The sequence below is a fragment of the Mus pahari genome, chromosome 5, assembly GCF_900095145.1.
Source record: "Mus pahari chromosome 5, PAHARI_EIJ_v1.1, whole genome shotgun sequence".
NCBI classification, from domain to species: Eukaryota; Metazoa; Chordata; class Mammalia; order Rodentia; family Muridae; genus Mus; species Mus pahari.
Window position 1 is genome coordinate 144,866,648 of NC_034594.1, and position 23,286 is coordinate 144,889,933.

General features: G+C 53.7%; 2 protein-coding genes across 4 annotated transcripts; one reads left to right on the forward strand and one right to left on the reverse strand.

Moving 5' to 3' along the window:
* The first annotated feature begins 5,596 nt into the window (after positions 1 to 5,596).
* Positions 5,597 to 13,240, forward strand: Igsf8 (immunoglobulin superfamily member 8). The gene is made up of 7 exons (XM_021198315.1): positions 5,597 to 5,818; positions 9,507 to 9,884; positions 10,744 to 11,205; positions 11,417 to 11,824; positions 11,933 to 12,346; positions 12,678 to 12,810; positions 12,982 to 13,240. The coding sequence occupies exons 1-6, from the start codon at positions 5,761 to 5,763 to the stop codon at positions 12,791 to 12,793; spliced, it is 1,836 nt and encodes a 611-aa protein (XP_021053974.1). The 5' UTR covers positions 5,597 to 5,760; the 3' UTR covers positions 12,794 to 12,810; positions 12,982 to 13,240.
* Positions 13,241 to 13,922: 682 nt separating this feature from the next.
* Positions 13,923 to 22,773, reverse strand: Kcnj9 (potassium voltage-gated channel subfamily J member 9). Of its 3 annotated transcripts, none has more exons than XM_021198873.2 (4): positions 22,614 to 22,773; positions 21,509 to 21,608; positions 19,143 to 20,020; positions 13,923 to 16,595 (listed from the first exon to the last, which is right to left on the reverse strand). In XM_021198873.2, exons 3-4 carry the CDS (start codon positions 19,990 to 19,992, stop codon positions 16,264 to 16,266), a joined length of 1,182 nt encoding a protein of 393 aa, XP_021054532.1. In that variant the 5' UTR covers positions 19,993 to 20,020; positions 21,509 to 21,608; positions 22,614 to 22,773; the 3' UTR covers positions 13,923 to 16,263. The 3 variants fall into 3 exon arrangements, with proteins under 3 accessions (XP_021054532.1, XP_029394039.1, XP_029394040.1); XM_029538179.1 differs by having other exon boundaries at positions 21,509 to 21,638; XM_029538180.1 differs by lacking the exon at positions 21,509 to 21,608.
* Between the last annotated feature and the right edge of the window lie 513 nt (positions 22,774 to 23,286).

The following is a 23,286-nucleotide window of genomic DNA, read 5'->3' on the forward strand; positions in this document are numbered from 1 at the left end:
AGGAGGAGGAGGAGGAGGAGGAGGAGGAGGAGGAGGAGGAGGAATAATTAGAATTGGCAGTGGCTTTGAGAAGCTCAGTCAAAATAAGGAGGCAGATTGGAACAAGCTCTGTATATACAGTTCAGTGTGGAAAATGCCATCCGAGGGCCAACGGCAGATGTTGCAAGTGCCTCTGTGTGTGTGTGTGTGTGTGTGTCTGTGTGTGTGTCTGTGTATTGGGATTGTCTTATCATCGGGACCCAGCTCACACTCGCTCCCATGGCCAGCGCTCTCACCCCCACTGCTCCATCTGTTTCTTTGTTTTTGCAGTTTTTATTTCTGGCTTTGTTTTTCCGTTACTTTCCTAATAGAGGGCCTTTGGAAAAATTCCATGCTTGTTTCAGTTGGACCAAGCAAAAAGGGAATTGTCCACTCTTTAGCCAGAATAGCCAAGGGGTATTGGCCTCCTCCAGAGTCCAGGTGGACAAGTGGACAGCAAGGGATGATGGGAGAGAGGCTGAGGAAGATGCTCAGCTGAGACCAGGGAGGTCTAAGAGGGAACATCAGAGCTTGGGTGAGCTGGCTGGGCAGGCTGCGCATCCCACACCACCCCCTACACCTCCCTGCCTTCTGTTCTGGTTAGAGGGGAGAACAGGGAAGCCCTTCCACCTCAGGGTGCTTTGGAGCTGGGTCTCAAAGCTCTTTCCTCATCTGGGAGGCTGTGAAGAGCTGAGACCCCAGAGTCAGAAGTGAGTCTTTGGCGTGTGTACATGAAACCCATTCTTCTTCCTCTGTTTTCCTCAAGGTCCCAGCACACAGCTCGCATTGTTTCCTCTTCTCTGGGACCTCTAGTACTGCACTGGTTCATTCAAGAAATATTTACAGAACACCTACTGTGTGCTACTTACACCACACCACATATATCACATATACCACACACACACACACACACACACACACACATATCACATCACACACCGCACATACATCACACACACACACACATACATATACCATACCACACCACAACCATATATACATACATACATCACACACACACACACACACACATCACACTATACATACACACACACCACACACACAGTGAATTCACATACACACTGAATGTATGCAGGTCCCCATATAGGAGGGGAGACATGTTCAGAACATTTAAGCTCCTTTGCCTGTGAGCGTTCCTGTTTACTTGCTATGCAAACTTGGGTACATTGCACAAGGTTTCTGTGCCCATTCCCTGGCTGCTAACAGGGAGCGAGGTAAGCACAGCTCTTAGCTTTCAAGGCTGTGGTGAGGACTGAATGAGCTTGTCTAGTGTGTACACAGCGCCCAGCACAAAGCCGCCTTTCAGTCAGCCGGGCCCTTGTTCCTCACCTCGCTTGGCTGGAGGCAGACAAACCCGTAAATGACCTGTTCTTCAAATTTGCCTCTTACTCAACCTGGTGACTCAGAAGCAGTCACCTGGTGCTAACCACCTCTTGCCCCCGAGGCTGAACTAACACCCAGTCCGCAGACCTGTCTACTGACTGCTATTTCCTGACTTCATTGCGGCCTACTCTGCTTGGGATCTCATAGAGAGTGAGGCCTGAGGCCTGCTTTTCCTCTTTGATACCCTCCAGATGGGATTCTGAACCAGCGGTTCCCTCTCACCTGGCTGGGGACAGGGCACAAGTACAGGGAGCCTGGTGTGTGTGTGTGTGTGTATGTGTGTGTAGCCCAGATACCTACACCATAGGGCTAATGAACACAGGCCTTGGCAGGGTAGAAAGCTGAGGGGGATTCCAGCTCAGAGGGATCCATGAGTGGCATTCCAAAGTGGGCAGCAGCTGGCACTCACTCTGGGAGAAGCAATGGCTAGGCCCACTCAGTGGGTCAGAACCAGGTCATGCCAGGGCCCAAGTAGCATAGTGGCTCCTCTATTCTTGAACAACTGTGCTGCCCGCTTGGCACCGGGCTTGAGAACTAGAAGTGTGAGCTCTGTCAGGGCAAGAGGAGGGACCAGGGGACACACACACACACAAACACACACACACACACACACACACAGAGAGAGAGAGAGAGAGAGAGAGAGAGAGAGAGAGAGAGAGGTATAAGGCTGCACACACCTTGCTCAGGGGAGAAAAAAGTGGTTGAATGTGCTTGGGGGGGGCCATTTTGTGGGACTGTGTCTGGGTGTGTCTGATGCTTGCATGTTTGTATTTGCTTACACACCTGCTTCGTTCCCTGTGTGAATTTGTGGTGCAGGTGCGGGATAGGGTTTTCCTCTTCTGTTGACTCTGACCCTTTCTGTAACCTCTCAACAATTCAGCCGAGAGCACTTTCCCTTCGGTTCATCAGTTCACCCAGGTCAAGGCTTTGTAAACACACACAAAACACAAGACATTCTTGTGTGGGATCTTCGGCTCCCTCCGAGCTGGAGTTTACACATACTAGAGAGGCAGGGGATACCATAGTGTGTGTGTTTGTGTCATTTTCTTATTAGCTTAGTGGCAGGTGTGCTTGTCAGTTTGTCTCTAGAGCTGTGTGTGTGCGTGCGTGTGTGTGTGTGTGTGTGTGTGCGTGTGTGTATGTGTGTGTATGTGCATGTGCGTGTGTGTGTGTGCGTGTGTGTATGTGTGTGTATGTGCATGTGCGTGTGTGTGTGTGTGTGCTGGGCTTATATTTCTTTTCTCTTTCTTTCTGTGATATTTGCTTTCACAATGCAACAGGCTAGAGGATTCAAGTTCAAATCTGAATTTGGACTCCAAGAAATCCAACACTGGACAGCGAGTCTAACATGCCTTAGCTCCCCATGCCTCGGTTGCTATAGAGATACGTGCAAACCTCACAGTTTCTGGGGAAAACGAAATCAGCTCGTGTTACAGAGCCTGCACAGGGCAGAGGGACATTGTTCCCTTGCTGTGACTATAGCATATGACATTTCAGCCAGATTATAACTGTTTCAGGGCAGGCCTTGGGTCTTAATTACCTCTAAGGACACTCACGACACCTTATTGTCACCTAGATGCTTCGTACACATGCCATCTGGAGGCCGAATGTGTTAAATAACCATATGGAACAGGACTGGTGACTGACGTCTGCCCACATGTGGCAGTACATGGAACTGCGGGCGGGGATCTGGTGTGATGGTCACTACAGTGTCCACGTCTCTACAGTCTCAGGCTTCCTCTCAATCCATGCTTTAGTCTAATCTTGAGTCTGCCTGGAAAGGTCTCTTCCTTTTTGGCTCACCCCGTCCCAGAACGCCAGTCGCTATACTGTATAAGTCTGTGCTGAGTGTGGGGTGCCTTCCAGTCTTTGAAGTTGATCTGGCCCTCCTTTGCCGCATGTGCGTGTTTGAGCATTGCCCCACTGGGTGTGTGCGCAACACCTTCCTGTGTGAAGCCCCTTGGTTTCAGTGAGGGGCCATGTGCCTGCGTGTGGTGCGCCTCGTGCCTGGCGTTTACTCCCCTCCCCCTACTTTCCAAGTTACATAAGCAGTTTAGGAGTGAGTCAGTCCTGGACTTTGGGCTCCCTCTGCTGGCCACTGCTGGACTGCACAGTTTTGGGAGGGGTGTGTGAGCGTCCTCCTAGCCCAGTCCCTAACCCCTATGTACTGGCACGAGAGTCCCTTTGTCCCAAGCTACAAGGTAATCTCCTGGAAGAGAGCTCCTCCTACTCCATCCCATAATGCTTATCCCGAGTGCTGACTGTTACTTGTTTATTCAACACACGCAGGCTATCCCTGAGAGTTGGGGACCTTGAAAGCCTTGCTGACTAGGGACCTACTAAAACCCAGCACAAGATCTGGCCCGCTCAGTATCCTGCAATATGAATGAGTTTTCACCCTGAACAGAGTGAACAGTGGGGTACAAGAAAATACGGGAACCGTCAGACTGGAGGTTTCGTGGTTTTGCTTTGTTTTTGCTCTTTTCCTTATTTGAGACAAGATCTCACTATGTAGTCTTGGCTGGCCTGGAAGTCATGGAGATCCAGCTGCCTCTGCCTCCTGGGTGTTAGGGTTAAAGGTGTGCACGCCAGACCTGAGCTTTAAAGTAACACTTTAGTTACCTTTAAAATCTGTGTGGCCTTGGGCAAGACACGTAACTGTTTTTAAAAGGCCAGGTCTCTCTTGTATTAAATGACTTTGCTTGTAAAATGATCTGTAAAGTTTAGAAAGGATATCTTCAGGTGGTGGCGGTGTGATTGTGTAACCATCCCATAAATGGCTGCAATGATGATGATGATGTTGTGACGGTGATGATGATGATGACCGACTTTCAAACCGATACCAGAAAGTCACTCGATCCACTCAACTTCCAGCTAAAGGGAGAGTGCTTTCTCCCAAAGTCTCCCTGTAGTTTACAGTTTTCACATGGCTCAACATGGCTTCTAGAGAAACAGTGTGAAGAAACCAGGCTGGGATATATCCAGGTGACAAGGAGCAGGTCCCTTAGCCTCTTGCTAGGCAGTCTTGGGCGACCAGGGTTGGAGTTCTGACTTCCCCATAGATTCCCAAACGCTATCCGGTTTCTCTGTGGTCGCTGAATGTGGCTTCCACTGGCAGCCCCACGAATACTTCCTCTAAGAAGTGGAAGTCAGCGTTGGCCTGGATCTCTTTTCCTGTCTGTGCCTCAGTTTTCTCAATAGGAAGCAGTAAGCGAGGGAGCAGGGGCGAGGGGGACAAGTAGGGGATGAAAGTGAAGGATCTAGACGCGTTCTAGGCCACTTCCCCCTAGTGGTCACTTCCGCGGCCTTGGTTTTGCTGGCTGAGCCGCCCCTTCTCCCCATCCTGGCCCCACCCTACTCTCCGCCTTTTTCACAGTTGGAGACAGTTTTGGGAAGAGACTTCTCTTCCTTTTTCCTACCTCCAGGCTAGCTCCACCTTCCCCAGCAAAGAGGTGTGTTACGTCCTCTCGTTGGAGACTCCAATTGGTAGAAAGCAGTTTAACGCAAAAACAAAACACCCCCATAGTTAACGTGTGCAAGAAACGTATGTGCATGATCTCAGTTAATAATCGCCGTAACTCCTCAAGTGTTTACAATCTCTGTTCCGTACGTGGCGGGGAGAAAAAGTGAGGTTGAAAGCGTTGAGCAGAACAAGGATCTTCCAGCTAGGAAGTCTGGACCGCTAGTCCACTTCCCTTTCGCTTTGCATTCTGACCGGGTATTAGAACAGATTTCCAGCGATCTTCCAGGACCCTGAAGCCCCTTTGGGTCCGCTTCACGTCCAGGAAACCGTAGGTCAGGCCATGCCTACATAAATCAGCAGGGTTTGCTGCCAAGACTCAGGGGCCCACATCACCCAATTGGATTCTGCGTGCGTAACCACAGTCACCCCATCATGCATCCCAGAGGCCCTGCAAGCACCCCATTCTCCCGGAAAGGCTGGCAGGTGCAGGGCGGGGTGCCCTCTGAGCGAGAAAGTGGGGGTAGAGGAGCCCAGGTGCCGCCAGTTCGCCCAGCCTGCGGCCAGAGGTGGAGCCACCACCAGGGTCGAAGTCTGGCCGAGGCGACGGCCTGGGGCGGGGCGAGGCGGGGGCGGGGCCGGGCAGCGGGGCGCGGCTGGGACTGGTCTCCCGAGCTGCGGAGGGCGGGAAGAGCGGCGGGAGGAGGGGAAGAAGGGAGGAGGGCGGGGAGTTGGCGGCTCCCGCTCGGCTGGGCTCTGCGCACCCACGCTTCACTGCTCCGCTTTCTGCCCCCCCACCCGGGCATGCGCCCCCCGCGGCCCTGGCCCCCCAGAGCCCACGCCGCCCCCAGGAGTCTCCCCAGAGCCGCCTACGCAGAATGGGCGTCCCTAGCCCCACGTCGCTGAGTTCGCTCCTGCTGCTGCTGCTAATACTTGGTAAGCAGGTGGTGGTCGCCACGTCCCTGTCCCGGCTGGGTAGATGCCCGACACCGTGCAGCCAACCAGCCCACCTTCCTAGCATTTCAGAGCTGGTTGCATCCCTATTTCTTCTACAGACGTGCCTCCACTGTCTCTGGGCTCGGCGTCTCGCTTCCTTTTGCGCCTGTCTGCCCAATCAGTTATGGGGAGGGTGGTGGTGCCCTCGCTCTAGGTTCCTAGCTGGAGCATATTGGCGACCTACTGAGGTATCCCCTGAGACACCATTGGGGCCTCCGGAGGCAGATGCCACTTCTCGTCGGTTACACCCAGCGCCTGGGGTCGTTGCTCCCAAATACCGTGACAACCTTCTGCCCCACCTTCTGCTCAAGGCCTGGTTTTGGGTGTTTGCTCTGCGTGGGCAGTGCCTGGCGGTCTTCATAATTGCCCAGAGTTGGCTGGAGGCCCAGGGGCTGATTCTGACCGCGATCCCTGAAGAAAGTCTTTCCTACACCCCCACCTCCCAATATAACATGTCACCATCCGAGGCTTCCTCCCTCACTTGTCTCCACCCTCGGCCAGGTCCCTCTTTGCCCTTCTTCCACTCTCCCAGATATTTGCCTGGTTGTCAGACTCAGTTGGTCCCAACATCCCTGCCTCAGGAGAAACCAGGCTCCATGGAAACTGAACCTGGGATCTCCAAGCACCCAGTGTCTGTTCTGGTGGGTGTTTATGATGGTGTGTTTTCTGGGCCAAACTTGCATCATGTCTGGTGTGTGTGTGTGTGTGTGTGTGTGTGTGTGTGTGTGTGTGTGTGTTGAGGTTGCTAACATGGTATTGTTTGGGGTCTGACTTGGAGGGCTCCCTGTAGGAGGCAGTCTGGGGAAAAATATGGCATGAAGCAGTTGCCAGGAGACTGAAACCCTTGAAAGGAATGTGTGTGTGTGTGTGTGTGTGTGTGTGTGTGTTAGTGATATGCATATGGAGAAGATTCTAAGGTGCTATAGTTAGGGCAGAAGCCTGTGGGGGCACCCCAACCGCCTTCTCTGGTTTATACCAGAACTGTGCAGGGTTGTACAGAATGGTTCGTTCCTTGGCCTTCTGGGGCCAGGATGAAAACTCTCCTTTGGGAACAAGGCTGGAGGCAGAGTGATGTAGGGAGTTGAAGGAGCTGTGGGGCTTGGTTGCCTAGCGATTGCTTCTTTTCCTTTGGGCTTTACGGAGCAGGGATGAGCCCAGGAGCGGTTGAAAGGAGTGAGAGTTGCGCAGGGGCCGGAGAGGAGCTGAATGTCATCTTCGCCCACTGGAGCCAGCACTGGCATTCACTTCACAGATGAGGGACGTGAAATATCACTGTGTATCCAGTGAGGGTGGGGGTTGGATTTGAACTCAGATCTGACTCCAGAGCAGACCTTTAGCTGTTAGAAAGGAGGTGGCCCGGCCATCGAAAACTTTGTAGCAGCCAATGTCCTGAGGCTGTGGGGACAACTTTCCCATGGGGATCTCCAAGCATCAGCTTGTGTGGAGCCAGGAAGGTGGGAGGGGAACTTCTCAGCAGAGTCCTACCCATGGGCAGCCAGGATGGTGTCAGCTTGGCTGCCTGAACCATCCTCCTGATTATGAAATGTGCCTGGAGCGATATGTGCCTGAGTCACACACACATACTCACGGGTTCAACATCAGAACTGGGAGCCCTTAGTTCTGAGAGATAGAAACTGAGACCCAGGAGAGGAAAGGGTTGGTCCCATGTTGGCTTTCTGACTCTAGCCTCTGCTTCAGGCGGTGGTCATGTGCTCTCTGCGCGACGTAGCCAGAAGAAGAAGGAGAAAAGGAGCGAGAACTGTAGAGCAGGCTCTCAGGCTCCTGGGTGGTTCCCTCCAGGGTCAGTAGCAAGCTGTGGACTTGCCCCTGGGAATCCGGGGAAATTACAGTCTTGTAAACCAGGGCTCTCCTTGGAAGCCTCTCGCCTTCTTGGTTTTGTCCCTCTTCAGGGGTGTGTAGCGGCCCTCCAGAGAGGTCAGGGACTTGGCCAGAGTGTCACCTTTTACTTTACTTTTCTCATCTAGAAAAGAGGTGGTTCTCCTCATGGCCAGGCTGGGAGAGAGCTCTAGACTCACATCTGTGGTTGGAACCTAGTGGCAGTGCTCCCTGGAGGTGCTGTCTGGGAGTCTCTTCATTTCTCTCATCTGGGGAATGATTGACAGCCCTTCTTGCATTCTAGGGTTTTGTGGTCTTACCTAGAAGTAGTGGAGAGGAGTAAGGAGCTGAGCAGTCCAAGGTTTTGGAACCGGCTGTCTGTTGGGATGGGGGTGTGGGTAAAATGGGTGGAGGGAGGGAGAGAGAAAGAGAGAAGGGGGAAGGGGCAGCAGGTGTTTAGGGTCTCCTTACAGAAAGGCCTATGCAAATGCTGCACAGATAGGCAAATCATATGTAAATGAAAGCTTTTGTTTGGGGGGCTGTGCACTGCACATCATCTGGCTTAGCCAGAAGGTTGACAGATTCTGGGGGGCGGGGGAAGGGATCTTCTGCCCCAGGCCTGGGCAGAGCCTGGTTCTTGCCCCAGAAGCCACAGCTGCTTGTGTAGCCCTGTGGGCTGGGAGAAGCAGTGAGCTCATGGCACAGCTGTAGTGGGGAGGGTATTGTGTGGTGAGGACTGACTAGGCCCGTGCCCTGTCCAGCATGGTGCCCCGTCCAGTGCAGTACCCCAGCCAGCCTGGGCCACTGGCTCCATTGTCTAGCCCAGGTGACAGAGGTAAGCCAACCAGCCTTTCTGTAAGATGTTGTCAGTTCCCCTCCAGCAAAAGGCTCAGAATCCCTTAGCTAGGAGTTCTGTCTGAGCCCGGAGAGACACCACACATGGCAGGGTAGGAGCGATAAAGATCCAGCCATGAACTAGAGAGTCAGGAATCAGGTGTGCTTCTTTTATTTATTATTTCCAATTGCATGCGTACGCATGGGTGCAGTTGCGTATGTGTGAGTGTCTGTGTAAAGGTCAGAGGTCAACCTCAGGGGCCATGGCTCAGGAGCCATCCACTGCATTTATTCTTGTGTGTGTGGACAACTTTCAGGATTCAGTTCCTTCCTTCCTTCCCTTGTGTATTCTGGGGATCAAACTTAGGTTGTCAGGCTTATGTGACAACTCACCAGCCACCTTGCCAAGTTTTCCCCATAGTTGCTGGGATTTGAACTCGGGTCCTGATGCTTGCTCAGAAAGCATTTTACTTACTGGGCTGTCTATACCTCAGACTCTGGATGGACTCTTTTGTTCACGTGGGCGCTCTGCCTCTAGTTAGCTGGAGATAGAGTATTCCTCTGTTCGGGTTGCTCTGAACCTAAGTGATGTGCTGCGATGCTGGTGTCTCTCTTTTTTTTTTTGGTTTTTCGAGACAGGGTTTCTCTGTATAGCCCTGGCTGTCCTGGAACTCACTCTGTAGACCAGGCTGGCCTCGAACTCAGAAATCCGCCTGCCTCTGCCTCCCGAGTGCTGGGATTAAAGGCGTGCGCCACCACGCCCGGCTCGATGCTGGTGTCTCTTATCCCAGCAGCTCTTCCGCGTTCCCATCTGTCTTCGCCCAGCTATGTTCTCACTGTCCCTAGGTTTCCCTTTCCTTCACAGGCAGCAGTCAAGAATGGTGCTGATGATACTGGCCATCAAGTGGGGACCCGTTCTTTCTAAAAAGATTCCAGTTCTTTCTGCCTTTCCCCACAGGAGCCAGGTGCTACGCCCGGCAGGTGCATGTCCCCAAGGGGCCTCTTTACCGGGTGGCTGGCACCGCTGTCTCTATCTCCTGCAACGTGAGTGACTACGAGGGCCCTGCCCAGCAAGACTTCGAGTGGTTCATGTACAGACCAGAGGCCCCAGCTACGTCCCTGGGCATCATCAGCACCAAGGATAGCCAGTTCTCCTATGCTGTCTTTGGGCCTCGTGTGGCATCTGGTGACCTGCAGGTGCAGCGCCTGAAGGGAGATTCAGTGGTGCTCAAGATTGCCCGCCTGCAGGCCCAGGACTCTGGCTTTTATGAGTGCTACACTCCCTCCACGGATACGCAGTACCTGGGCAACTACAGTGCCAAGGTGGAGCTGAGAGGTATTGGGCTCTGAGCTGGGTGGTGAGAGAGCCTCCCAAGTTCTGGGGTTATAGGCATAAGCCAGCACACCCAGAACTATTTTTTTCTTTATCTTCCTCCTTCTCTGTCTTCCTCTTCCTTCTCCTCTTCTTCCCCTACCCCCATCTTCTCAGTACTGGAGATTGAACCTACAGCATGGAGAATACCAAGGGAGCACTCTACTAAGCTATATTCCCTGTGTTGTTTTTTGAGGGCTCACTCTTGAGGTCTGGCTTACAACTAGCCTAGGTTGGCCTGAAATTGGTGGCTAAACTCCCACAATTCACTGTGTAACTCAGGCCATCTTGTGTCAGCTCTGGTGCCATCAAGCCAGTCTTTCCAGAAGTTTTTGTTGTTGTTGTTGTTGTTGTTGTTTTGTTTTTTTTCCTTTGGGAGGGGGTAGGATAGGATGAATCAGAAACTTTCCAAGTTGACCAGACCAACACTGACTGAACTTGTTCTGTAGCCCAGATGGTCCTTGAACTTGACTCTTCTGCCTTAGCTTCCTGGGTAGCTGGGATTATAGACCAGCACCATCAGGTCCAGCCTCTTTATCTTTAGAGAAGGAAGACAGGATTACTTTTCTGAGTACTTAAAATGGGTGAGCCTCAGACATCAGAGTAGGTGTCAGTAGGCTTGTTCTGTGACGTTCTGCAAGTATTTATTGAACATCTTGATGAGCCCAGACCAGGCTTGGCATCTCTGAGGTATAGAAGAAAGCTACAGCACACAGTTCGTACATTCCAGGAGACTACAGAGTGTGTAGTGAAATAGGATACACACAGGAAACAGAAGGGATGCTGGCTGCAAGCCCACTCTCACGAAAGCCTTTCTCTCCAGTTCTTCCAGATGAGCTGCAGGTATCTGCTGCCCCTCCAGGGCCCCGAGGGCGCCAGGCTGCCACCTCCCCCTCACGCCTCACAGTGCACGAGGGGCAGGAGCTTGCGCTGGGCTGCTTGGCTCAGACCAAAACAAAGAAACACACACACCTGTCGGTGTCCTTTGGGAGAGCCATTCCGGAGGCGCCAGTGGGGCGAGCCACTCTACAGGAAGTAGTGGGACTGCGCTCCGACATGGCGGTGGAGGCTGGAGCTCCCTACGCCGAGAGGCTAGCTTCCGGGGAGCTTCGGCTGAGCAAGGAAGGGACTGATCGGTACCGCATGGTGGTCGGGGGTGCCCAGGCTGGAGACTCGGGCACCTACCACTGTACGGCCGCTGAGTGGATTCAGGATCCTGACGGCTCCTGGGTCCAGGTCGCAGAGAAGAGGGCAGTCCTAGCTCATGTCGATGTGCAGACACTGTGTGAGTGCCGCATAGCCCACTGAGGGGGTCTCTCAGTTGGGCATCGGGAGTGCCGCATGGGCGTGGAGATACAAAGGCTATGGGGGAAGGGTGAAATTCGGGTCCTGGGGTGAGGGATATATAAGACGCCTCTAAATTTCTGTAAAGAGGAATTACAGGTGGGGGGACCCTGGCATCTCTGTGACTCCTCCCATTTCCTTCTGTGTTTCAGCCAGCCAGCTGGCAGTGACCGTGGGACCCGGTGAACGTCGGATTGGCCCAGGCGAACCCTTAGAACTGCTGTGCAATGTGTCCGGTGCACTGCCCCCACCAGGCCGTCATGCTGCGTACTCTGTGGGCTGGGAGATGGCCCCTGCGGGGGCTCCTGGGCCCGGCCGCCTGGTGGCCCAGCTGGACACAGAAGGTATAGGCAGCCTGGGCCCTGGCTATGAGGACCGGCACATTGCCATGGAAAAAGTGGCATCCAGAACCTACCGACTTCGGCTGGAGGCTGCCAGGCCCGCTGATGCAGGCACCTACCGCTGCCTCGCCAAAGCCTATGTCCGAGGGTCTGGGACCCGGCTTCGCGAAGCGGCCAGTGCTCGTTCCCGGCCTCTCCCTGTGCATGTGAGAGAAGAAGGTGAGAGGATGTTGAGCCCTTGACGGGGTTCAGAACTTAGAGAATTTATTTCCTAACCTCTTAGCCCCTGGGCCTTCACCCTGTTACCCCGTGTTCTTTGCTCTGCAGGCGTGGTGCTAGAGGCCGTGGCGTGGCTAGCAGGGGGCACTGTGTACCGGGGAGAGACAGCCTCCCTGCTCTGCAACATCTCTGTGCGGGGCGGCCCCCCAGGGCTGCGACTAGCAGCCAGCTGGTGGGTGGAGAGGCCGGAGGAGGGCGAGCTGAGCTCAGGCCCTGCTCAGCTTGTGGGTGGAGTGGGTCAGGATGGTGTGGCAGAGCTGGGAGTCCGACCTGGAGGGGGTCCCGTCAGTGTGGAGCTGGTGGGACCCAGAAGTCATCGGCTAAGACTGCACGGCTTGGGGCCCGAGGACGAGGGCATATACCACTGTGCCCCAAGTGCCTGGGTGCAGCATGCGGACTACAGCTGGTACCAGGCAGGCAGTGCGCGCTCTGGGCCTGTCACAGTTTACCCCTACACGCATGGTGAGTGATAGCCACCCTCTACCCCCCTGCTCCTGCTCTGTTTGCCCCTTTCCATCTTCCTGTCTTCCCTTGCTATCCTTTTTCCATGTCCCTTTGCATGAAGAGCCCCAAGCCGGCCTGAGTGCTGAGACGGGAGGGGGGTAGGGGGAGGGGGGTTTTGTGTGTGTGTGTGTGTGTGTGTGTGGTGGGGGAAGTGTAGGTAGGCAGGACTGGCCTCCTTGGGGGAGGACTGAGTCTAGAAAATCTGCACGGGAGAGTGTCAGAGACCAGTGTGACAGCAAGCGGAGGACCATGGCACTCTCTGAGCAGAGCCTGTCTTCTTTTCCACCAGCTGTGGATACCCTATTTGTGCCCCTGTTGGTGGGTACAGGAGTCGCCCTAGTTACCGGTGCCAGTGTCCTGGCTACCATCACCTGCTGTTTTATGAAGAGGATGCGGAAGCGGTGATCTGTAGCGCGCCCCAGGTGAGGGAAAGGAACCCCCAAGCCCTGCCTTCCTCAGGCTTCCTGCGCTGAGCTGTATGTACCTGGGCTCCGTCTGGCGGAGAAGCAGCCAGTGCAGTCCTGCAGGATCGTGCAGCACGGTGAGGGTCTAAGGGAGACTGTTCCTCAGCCGACTCCACATGCTCTTTCCAGTTCTTGCAGGTGTCGACTGTCTTCCAGCCAGTGCCACCCCTCCTCTGGTTGCCTGGATACCCTCTCCCTCCGTCCAGCCCACCTTTAATTTATTTGACCAGCCATCACCTAGAGTGGGAGACATGGCTCCCCTGTTCCCACCTTCCCTCAAGTTCCCTGGCTGCCGTTCTTAGTCTCACACTCATGTTGTAGGAAGGCCAGTTCCTGTCCTCAAACTAGTTTTTCTAAAATGTGAATAAACTGGTTTTGTAAAATCGAGGCCTGTTGTGTCTTCTCTTGCGGCAAAGCTATAAAAGGCAGCATCGGGGGGTGGGGGTGGGCGTTGCTAATAGGGTGGTTGCTGGACAACCCGGGCCTCTCTTCCCACCATAAACACCATCTGTCCTCCGTGGGCCTTGTTACCCACTAACTGTATGAGGGGATGCCGGGGTCCCATCTGTTGTCCAAAATGTCTGTGCTGAGCCAAGTCCTAATGGGGCTTCTATTTGGGAAGGGGGACCTAGGAAGAGTTCCATCTTAGCATTGTCCCTTTCACAGAGCTCATGAGTCTCTTCTGAGCGCTCCAGACTGGGGCACACCCTCCTCTGGTCTCTTTCTCCTGGTGCAACTAGTCTTGGACTAGACTCCTCCCAACAGGCCCTGGGGCCTCAGTCTTTTTCCTCCTGACCTTAATTATTCTCTGACAGCGGCCAGCCGATCAGGATCCTACTTAGGGACAGTTGGGAGAGCCTGTGTCCTCTGTGTACACAGAAGCCGCTGCATCTGCTGACATCCGATGCCAGGACTCACCTGCCGGCTAGCCACAGCTCCCTGCCTAAAGGGTTCTCCGGTATAAGAGCCTCAGCTGTCCTACTACTTTGAGCGGCATCCAGTGTACCTTTTTCATTCAGCAATTGAAAGTTTATTGAGCATTATTGAGTTTGCCACATGTCATTAAAAAAAAAAAAAAAAAAAAAAAAACAGATAAGGAAGCTGAGGCCCAGAGAAGTTACATGTCTTGCTGAGAGTCATAGAGGTAATTCGTGACAATCAGCATTGGTGCTAGAACATAGGTCTCCTGGCCGTGCCCTGGACAGCAGTGGCCTGAGAGACCTCCAGGAACAGTTTCAGTGTCTCTATTCCAGTGCTTCCTGGGCGGATACCAAGCACCCCACCCCTCTCGTCTAGACTCCACGTTTTTCCTGAGTTCAAACCCTGCTCCCTCCCTCCCTGTGCACAGGTCCAACATGTTCACGGGATCCCGGCAGATTCATGTGCACGGATCTCATCTTGGAGAGTGACCCAGCTGGTTCGGAAACCTGCGTCCATTAATAGATGAAAGGGGAGAGGCAACAGGCAGCTTGAGTCCTCTCTGAGTGGACCCATGCTGAGCTGGGCACTGGGAGGGTGGCCCCAGTGCCCCGTTGGATGCTGGCTTCTTAGCCTGGGACAGAGCAGCAGACTTTTATTTGAGGGCAGGGATGGGTGTAGCCAGGGCCAGAGTCTGAGCCAGTCCTATCAGGGGACGTGCTCACTTGGGCTACACTTAGCTCCAGAGGGCCAGCCTCAGGTTCGTTGTCATGCCTTGCTGTTGCTGTCCCCCTCACCATCCCAAGATGACTGGGGCAAGACCAGGATGCAGTGGAGGTGGAATGTGTCCCCAGGGTGCCCTGTCCTGGGAGGACAGGTGGCAGACAGCAGACACCTGCAAGTTCAGGCTCCATTTTCTCCCCTAGTCAGTCTTGCCTTGTGAATCTCTTAAGAGAGTTGGCTTTTTGTGGTGAAGCCCATTCAACTACAGCTCCCCACTGCCTCCTCAGGGGGTCCCTCCTGTCTCTGTGGCCCTCTCGGGTGCCACTGACCAGTTACCAAAGATGTTTCTTGGACCCAGAGTTAAGCCCTTCAAGCCTGGACCTGTGTTCCCTTTCCCCAACATTTCCCTTCTTGTTTCTCTGTTCCTCAAGGGACCCTCCAGGGTACTTTTCAGTTCCTCCAGCTTCTCTTACACTTAGATGCTTCACCCAAGTGTCATCCCCAGACAGACAGTGTCACCATGATCTGGGAACCTGTTAGGTCTGGGAACTGGTTAGACGTGCAGATTTTTTTTTTGTTTCCGTCCTGGACCTACTGAGTCAGAACACTGGGAGCTGGCCGGTAATCTGTGTTTTAACAAGCTCATCCAGGTGAGTAAAGCTTTGTAATCGCTGGCTCCCACCATTCCCTGCTGCCTTACTCAATCCTTAGCTTCCCGTTGCTAATGCCCTCTCACTTGTGGCTATAACCACTTGTGTGGGCTCCTAGTGTGAGCTACACTTCCTTCAGTTGCTAAGGGTGGGGGAATTTCTGACCTCCACCTGCGCTGGGCTCTGGTGTTAGGAACCAGGTCTTTGAATATCACACCTGACACTTAATCACTATTCTGAATGAGCCCCTGCCACTGTGCCCCAAGGATAAACTACTTCCCTCAGGGATCTGGGTTCCCTTGTAAAACCCCTTATTAAGTCTCTCCATGGCCTTTCCTCGGCTTCCGAATCTCTCTCTGCCTTCTTGCTTCTGTGGCAGGACCTGCAAGGTTTCATTCCTCTCTCGCAAACCAGTTGTCCTTGGGTGTCCCCAAGTCCTGCTCCAGGGCCCCTCCCTGCCCAGCATCTACCCCCATTGCTTGTTTGCCTATAACCAGAGGATTAAGGCCTTTGGCACCTTTCTGACAGTGACGCTGGGGAGGGCACTCACACCTTGTGCCCACCTCTACCCAGTACTCTCTTCTCTGTGGCCACTTTGTCTAGTTAGGCAGGCGTGTCACACATAGGGAGGCCAGTTGAGGGGGGTGAGTGGGGACTGCAGTCCACCTGACAGCCTGCTCCCTAAGCCACACACCCTGGTTTGAGGCTATATCTGGAAGAAAGGGGTGCCCATAGATTCCTCACAAAGGTGTGCTGCAGGTGACATTCACCGACTGTCAATCCACTTACCACTGGAGCTATCTATCCACTGGCTGTCTCTACCTGCCCCACCATCCCGATCAACCCCTACGAACCCATCCTTCTATCCATCCATGCGACCATGAACCGATGTGAAGGTCAAACACAGACAGACTGACACATTCTCTCACCCCACCCAACCCTCTTCTCTTCAAACCAGGACCTCTTCCTTCCCTACTGGATCCGGGACTCAGGGGGCCTCTCTCAACTTTAGCCGTTCCTCGGGACACTGCCTGCCTCCTCTTCTTCCATCTCCACTCTGCAGCTTCCGTGTACCTGAGTCTGGCCCCCTGGTCTGCCACAGGGGGTTGGAGAAAACCAGTCACACCTTGGACTCGCTCTCTGGGGGTGGCAGGCAGCCATTGTGCTCCTTGTCAGCTCCATCTCCCGCACCTGCCCCCTCCCCAGCCCCTTCTTCCTCCACCTTCTCATCCAGCCTGCTGGGGATGGACCAGTAGAGATGGGCATCGAGGCGGGCTGCGGCTTCCGCCAATTCCCGAGCACTGCACGAGGGTGTGGGCACCTCAAAGGTTTCGTGGAAGCTGGCGTAGTCCACCTCATAGAACCCATCCTCCAGGGTGAGCACGGATGTGAACCGGTGGCCCCACAACACTTCATCCACCAGGTACGAGCTTCGAGCTTGGCACGTCATTCCTGGGGGAAGGGGGTAGAGGATGCATTAGTCAAAGGGACCCCTGCCAGATGATTCCTTTTCCCGTCTGACATCCCACAACCCTCGTCTCTCTCTGAGAGTCCCACCTCTCTTTGGTCAGCCCTCTTCTCCTTCTGCCAGCCTATGTTTCCCAATACTCTCCACTGAGAAGCTTAACCTTAAACCTAACCTTCCTGTTTCCCACAGAGCCCGCCTCCACCCACCCCCAAGCATTCCCAGACAATGGGCAACTAGCTCTAGCAACTGATTACACCCCAGGATTGAAAGCTCACCATCTCATTAAAAGTCCAGTCCTTTGTGCGATGGTGCCAATAGTCTTTACAAATGTGTTTTTACACTCCTGTGTCTATATGCGTGCATGTGTACGTGTGTGGAGGTCAGAGGACAACTTGGGGAGAGAGCTGACTCCCCAGTGTGAGACCTGGTAATTCAACTCAGGTCGGTCTTCAGGCGTCAGGCACGGTGGCAAGCTGACCCATCTCTTTGGCTCTGGCAAGCTGACCCATCTCTTTGGCTCTGGGTTATCTCTTACACAAGCTAAAATCTGTCTCCTAGGACCTGTGGCCCCTGGTTCCATTCCCTTACCACCTGACACCCCCCTTGAGTGTAAATACGGGGTTCCCTTACATCTTCTCTTCCTCAGATTGAACACTCACAGCCATTTCTTACATCATCCGACTCCCCCAAAGCTTACTATCTTCAATGCAAATCAGAATGGCCATGGAGGCCCAGGTAAGGGTTCATCTGACGTGCTTTTTCAACTGTGACCTTATCTATGCATAAAAGAAGGCTTACTATCTCTTGCTTTTCACTGAGACGCTTCGGTGAAGCGGCCCATGATTAAATTACATAAACGCCTTTGGAAGCTGCATCACGTTGCTGCAGCAAGCCAGTGGCCAACTAAAACCCCCAGTTCTTTCTCCACCGGAGCCTTTCCATGCTGTGCTTACATAAGTGATTTTTTTTAAAGCCTAAATGTAGAATTTTATATTTATTCCCCTTAAATGTCATCATGTTGGGTTTTGGCTCATTATTCTTGCTTTTCAAAAGCAGTTTGAATCCCAAAATACTACCATCCTTCCCAGCTTTATCTCTAGAAAAATCAAGCAAGCTCCCACCCCCATGTCCTATACACTGCCCCTTCCCAGTTCTTGCCCTGGGCCCGTGTCCTGTCTTCTCTGTTGGGTTTTTGCGCCCTCCCCTCGGGGCAGATCATTTTGTTCCTACCTCAGAATCTCCCCAAACCGGAATCCATCTCAGAAACAGAGGAGTAAGCATTCACTAACCAGAGACGGGCTCTGACATTGGAAGTCTGGCCCTGAGACATCTTGGGGTCATTGGTAGTCTTTGGCAAAGCTGGAATAAGATGTATCAGGGAGGGTGGGGAAGGAGCGGCCACGGGGGCCTCTGTGGGGAGAAGGCCTGAGAAGCAGAGATAGGGCTTGGGGGAGTAGGGATAGGTGGAAAGTGGAGGCAGAGGCAGAGGGGGAAGAGAAGGCAGATGAAAAGGTCCCTGATAGAAACCTGCCTGAGATTGTGTCAGAGGGAGGGACAGCGCAGAGACAGAGGGAGCAGGGTGAAATGGGCACGGGCTAGAACCAACCTAGTTGGAGTGAAGGACGAGAGGGGAGAGGGAAGACCTGAGGTGGCCACGGAGAAGATGCTGTTCTGGCTTAGACCCAGGAGCCAGGTTTCAAAGGCTAGCAGCAGGGAGCAAGTCTGTCCGGAGCAGCTCCGCAGCTCCTCCTAGTGGCCTCTTGGTTCACCTGCATCTTCCTTATGCTCCCTGATAGCTAGGACCTCTTCGAGGACCTGTTTTTGCTTCCTGTGCTAGTCTTTTCCCTACCTGCTCCCAAGCTCTTGACAGTGTAGGCCTGAGTGAAGGTACTGACGTCACCGTTCCTTCTGGAAAGGGGCTAGAAATGGCAACACCAGGGGAAATTAAGAGTGACAGACGGGGTAACGGGAACAGAAGGGAGACCAGTTATCCCCTCCCTACCTCTAAGTTTGCCTCCTTGGGAATAACTTAAGTCGGTTAAATTCCGGAGCTATGGACCTCTGGGCTTCAAGAGCCCTGCACTTAACCTTCATCCCAACACCGTACCAGGAAACACTGAAGATAGATGTCCTGTGTTCAACCCAGGCTGTGCTATTTATTGGCTTGTGACAGCGGGCTATTTATGGGTCCTTTCTTTGGGGCTACTCATTCTCTGAAAACTGAGCACAGTCGAAAGTAACCTCCAGGGGAGCTTTGCTGGACTTAAATGAATTCAGAGATGTAAAATGTAGTTCAAAGTGACATAGCTGTCAGGCCAGGGCCTCAAGCTAGTGCCATTTCATAGAACTCTTCCAAGCTTTTCTTGACTCTGCAAAGTCACCCTGTCCATCCCTGTCATCTCCCGTCTCTCCCCCCACCCCCACGCCTGTCACCCTACACTCCACTCTCTGTCCATCTTTCTGCGCCTCCCCTGGCTGCTTTTCTTGCCCTTGCCCTGTATCCCTATTCCCGTCCTCCAGCCTGCCCGCACCCGTGGCCTCCACCATGCCCTCGAGAATGACCACGATCTCGAAGTCGTCCCTCTCGAGGGCGCGGCGCGATGCCTCCCAGAAGGGGCTGGCAGCATCTATCTCGTGGCTGATGACGAGAGGTGAGACGAGGAAGAGGCGGTCGTCCCCCGTGTCAAAGCCCACGCTGAGGTCGGTCTGGTGCAAAGGGATGAACTCGCCCTCGAGAGTCTGGCGGGAGCGGATGAGCTTGGCGCGGATGGAGGCCTCGACGATGTGCGAGGATCGCAGGTCGCCCACGCGAAACATGAGACAGAGGCGCCCGTCGCGCAGAGACACCACGGCGTGCGAGGAGAAGACGAGAGTGGCGGCGCGCTTGTTGGGCTGCGAGATCTTGACGAACATACAGCCCACCATGAAAGCGTTCACCATGGAGCCCAGGATAGCCTGCAGCAGCAGCAGCACGATGCCCTCGGGGCACTGGTCGGTGATGACGCGGTGCCCATAGCCGATGGTGGTCTCGGTCTCGATGGAGAAGAGGAAGGCGGCCACGAAGCCATTGAGGTTGTTGACGCACGGGGTCCACGCTGTGTCCTCCAGGTGCTCCAGGTCGCCGCGGCCGTAGGCGATGAGCCACCAGATGGCGCCGAAGAAGAGCCAAGTGAGCGCATAGGCGAGCACGAAGAAGAGCAGGCTGAGGCGCCACTGCAGGTCCACCAGCGTGGTGAACAGGTCGGTCAGGTAGCGGTAGGTCTCGCGGACGTTGCCCTGCTGCACGTTACAGCGCCCGTCCTTCTCCACGTAGCGCTGGCGACCACGGCGGCGCGGCGGCTCCTCCGACCCGGGAGAGAAAGCGGCGTTCTCCTGCGCCATGGCGGCCGCACCGGGGATCCTGCGGGGTCTTAATAAAGGTGTATCGAGTTGATGGATCCGCCCCCGAACTCAGGGCCAATGCTGTGAGCCAATCTCCCTTCCTGTCTCTTTAGCCTCAGTTTCTCCCCACTGGTGGATTGGGAATGACAATCCCTAACATCCCATAAAGCTCAGAAAGTTGGGGGGCAGGGACTGGGGAGATGGCTCAAATGGCTCACTGGTTGCTCATCCAGCGGATCTGATTTCGATTCCCAGCACCCACAAGTCTCACAACCGGCTGTAACTCCAGTCTCTCGTCCTCTGCTGGCCTCCAAGAGTAATGCATAGACATTTATGAAGGCAAACCATTACATAAAATAAAAACAAAGGTTAAGAAAAAGTTGTACGGCTGGAGAGGTGGCTTAGCGGTTAAAAAAAAAAATTTAGCCGGGCAGTGGTGGCGCACACCTTTAATCCCAGCACTTGGGAGGTAGAGGCAGGTGCCTTTCTGAGTTCGAGACCAGCCTGGTCTACAGAGTGAGTTCCGGGACAGCCAGGGCTATACAGAGAATCCCTGTCTCAAAACAGAACAAAAAAACAAAACAAAACAAAACAAAACAAAAAAAAAAGCACTGACTGCTTTTCCAGAGGTCCTGAGTTCAGTTCCCAGCAACCACATGGTGGCTCACAACCATCTGTAACAGGATCTTTTATGTCCTTTTCTGGTGTGTCTGAAGTTAGCAGCAGTGTAATCATATACATTAGCCATCTCAATGTCACAGATCTCAGCGTCACTACCTCAAGACGGTGTATGTAGCACCTCACAGGCACCCCGGATCAGACATTTGGGGTTCTGAAGAGGTGGACTTCTTGGTAGTTCCTTCTCCATGCAAAGCCCTCCCTGCCACGAGGACTCCCACAACCCTTTCCCTGGCTATAATCCCTCCCCCCAGAACTCTCCAGCATCCTGCCAGAAGTCCCACCTGAGGACTGTTCTGAAGTCACACCAAGACTGTCCCCTCAGTTTTCTCCCTGGCCTCACTCTTTCTCCTGCTACATCTTTCCTCCACTCCGATTTCGCAAGGAGAAAGAAATGCAGACTGTGCACAGAAAACCTCCAGTGTGCAAAGGTTGAATGTCTCCAGCATTAGGAACTTCCCACTGGCAATTCTAACTGCTTCACCATGGTCACTGATGCTCTGATACCAGCCCATTTCCCCTGGGGCTCTTTCCCAAAGGAGACGAGGTGGAAAGGGTTGGACATAGGAGATTGGGGGACACGCGTGAGGTCAACTGTCCATGGCAAGGATGAAGGAGGCGCCAGGCCATCCAGAGTTACGCTAGTCTAGTATATCTCAGATCCGCTTTCTTCCTAAGAGATAAGAAATCAGAGCAATCGAAACACCAAACACCCACATCCGACCCCCTCCCAGTTTCCTGATTTGCATTTACTACCCTACCAGCAACCCCACCCACTCCTGCCATATGTCTCCAAGCCCACATTCCACACAAAGCCCAGATTCCAAGCAAAACCCACCTGGTTTTGCTTCAAATTCTTCCCCCTGAGAGGCACTCTGGGTTATAATCTCCCTGGAGAGATGGATGGCCAGAGTCGGTTCCTAGGCTCTCAGGGTCCCCTAGGAGATATGGACCGTATGAACAGAAGTCTGTAGAACAAGGATTAAGACTCATCGACCTTCCTTTCTCTTTCCTGGGATTTGTCATCTCCTCCCATTCAGGGTGAGGGGTGGGGCAGGAGGGCTGGGGCAGGGGAAGAGCAGGTGGCCCTGTGGGGGCAGAAATGTGACATAAGGAGCTCAGGTGGTTTGGATAAAAGACCAGATCCTAGGGAGAAACCGCATGAATATGTAACCACAAACCATTGACATTCCAATTTTTAAATTTTGGAGCCAAGTGTTCTGTAGCCAGCAGACCTTTGGAGGGTGTGTGTATGTTAAAGAAAGGTACAAGGAGAAACCACAAAAAGATGGTTTGTAATCCCACATACTTATTTTCCATGGAAGTCAGGAGCCATGACCCGGGAACACTTTGGCAATGGCAGATTAAGATCTTCCCCTCCCCCAGCAGCAAGCAGGCTTGCTTTTTCCTCTCTGCAGCCCAGCGTGTCCTCTGCAAGTCATCTGTAAGTTGTCAGTGCCTCGAGACCCCGGGTCTCTTTCGTCCTAGTATTAACTTCAGGTGGGCTTCCTCCATCTACGGCCAGGAATGGGGAAGGATTCCCAGTGCCTGATCATCCCCAGAACACGACTGCCCAGGGAACCTACCGATTACATCCTAGCCATTGCCACCCGAGAAAAGCTCTCTTCTGCATGGGACAGGAAAGGTGTGCAGTGTCTGCCACCTGAAGAGCAACGTCTTCATTTCTGCCTCTTCCCTCCAAATAACTCCAGTTCTTCCGGCCACAGTTCTTGGGCATGCTGTGACCCCTTTCAGTAAGAGCCCAGCACCACATTTTCTTGGCGTACTCCACCTCCCTCTAGAGAGCGCTGGCCAGTAGAGGGGGGCTTATCTTTTGGAAAGGGGGTCTGTCTGGTGAGAAGTCCCTCAGGGAGCAGCTCCACCCAAACACCTCTTGGCTCAGAAATAGGGGCCCAAACCCCAAGTCCCACAACTCAACTCACAGAGCCTGGAGAGAAGAGTAGCCGGCAGCAGAGACCCTTGGGGGTTGGCGTCCATGTCCCTGACACCATCTCCCCCAGTACCCTAGGTTCCCTCTGAGATTGGGAGCCGCAGACACTGCCGTTTCTCCTGAATGTAACGGCAGCTCAGACTAGGACTTGGTATCTGTGTCATCCCCACTTCCCAGGTTCCCCTGCTCCTCTCTCGTTTCTATGGCAACCAGTCTGGCTACAGCTCCACAGCGTCCCCCTCCCTTTCCCAGTCCTGGGTACCACTCTGGCTAATCCACACGCCACAGCTATTTTTAGCCAAAGTCCTTCCTCCTGGACACGGAGAGTCATCTCCTCACCTCTTTATAGGGACAAAAGCAAGTGGGGAAAAAAACCCCTGGTGTGCTCCTCATTCTGGGAAAATAGAGGCATTGGAAATAAAATATTTGATTTCAGGGGCCATCTGGGAGTTTGCAGTTCATGATCCCCAGCAGGGACCACTGGGCGAAGGTGCTGCCCTCGGACAGCGGACAGAAGGACCAGGCCCAGCATGACAAGGCTGCATTTTTTGAAGAGACCTTTGATGCAGAAGGCAGCAGTCAGAGAGAAAGAGGTCTGCGGAGGTAGGGGCTAGAGAAGTAGGGCCAGAGGCTCCAACGTTGTTGTCACCAATATACACGTGACC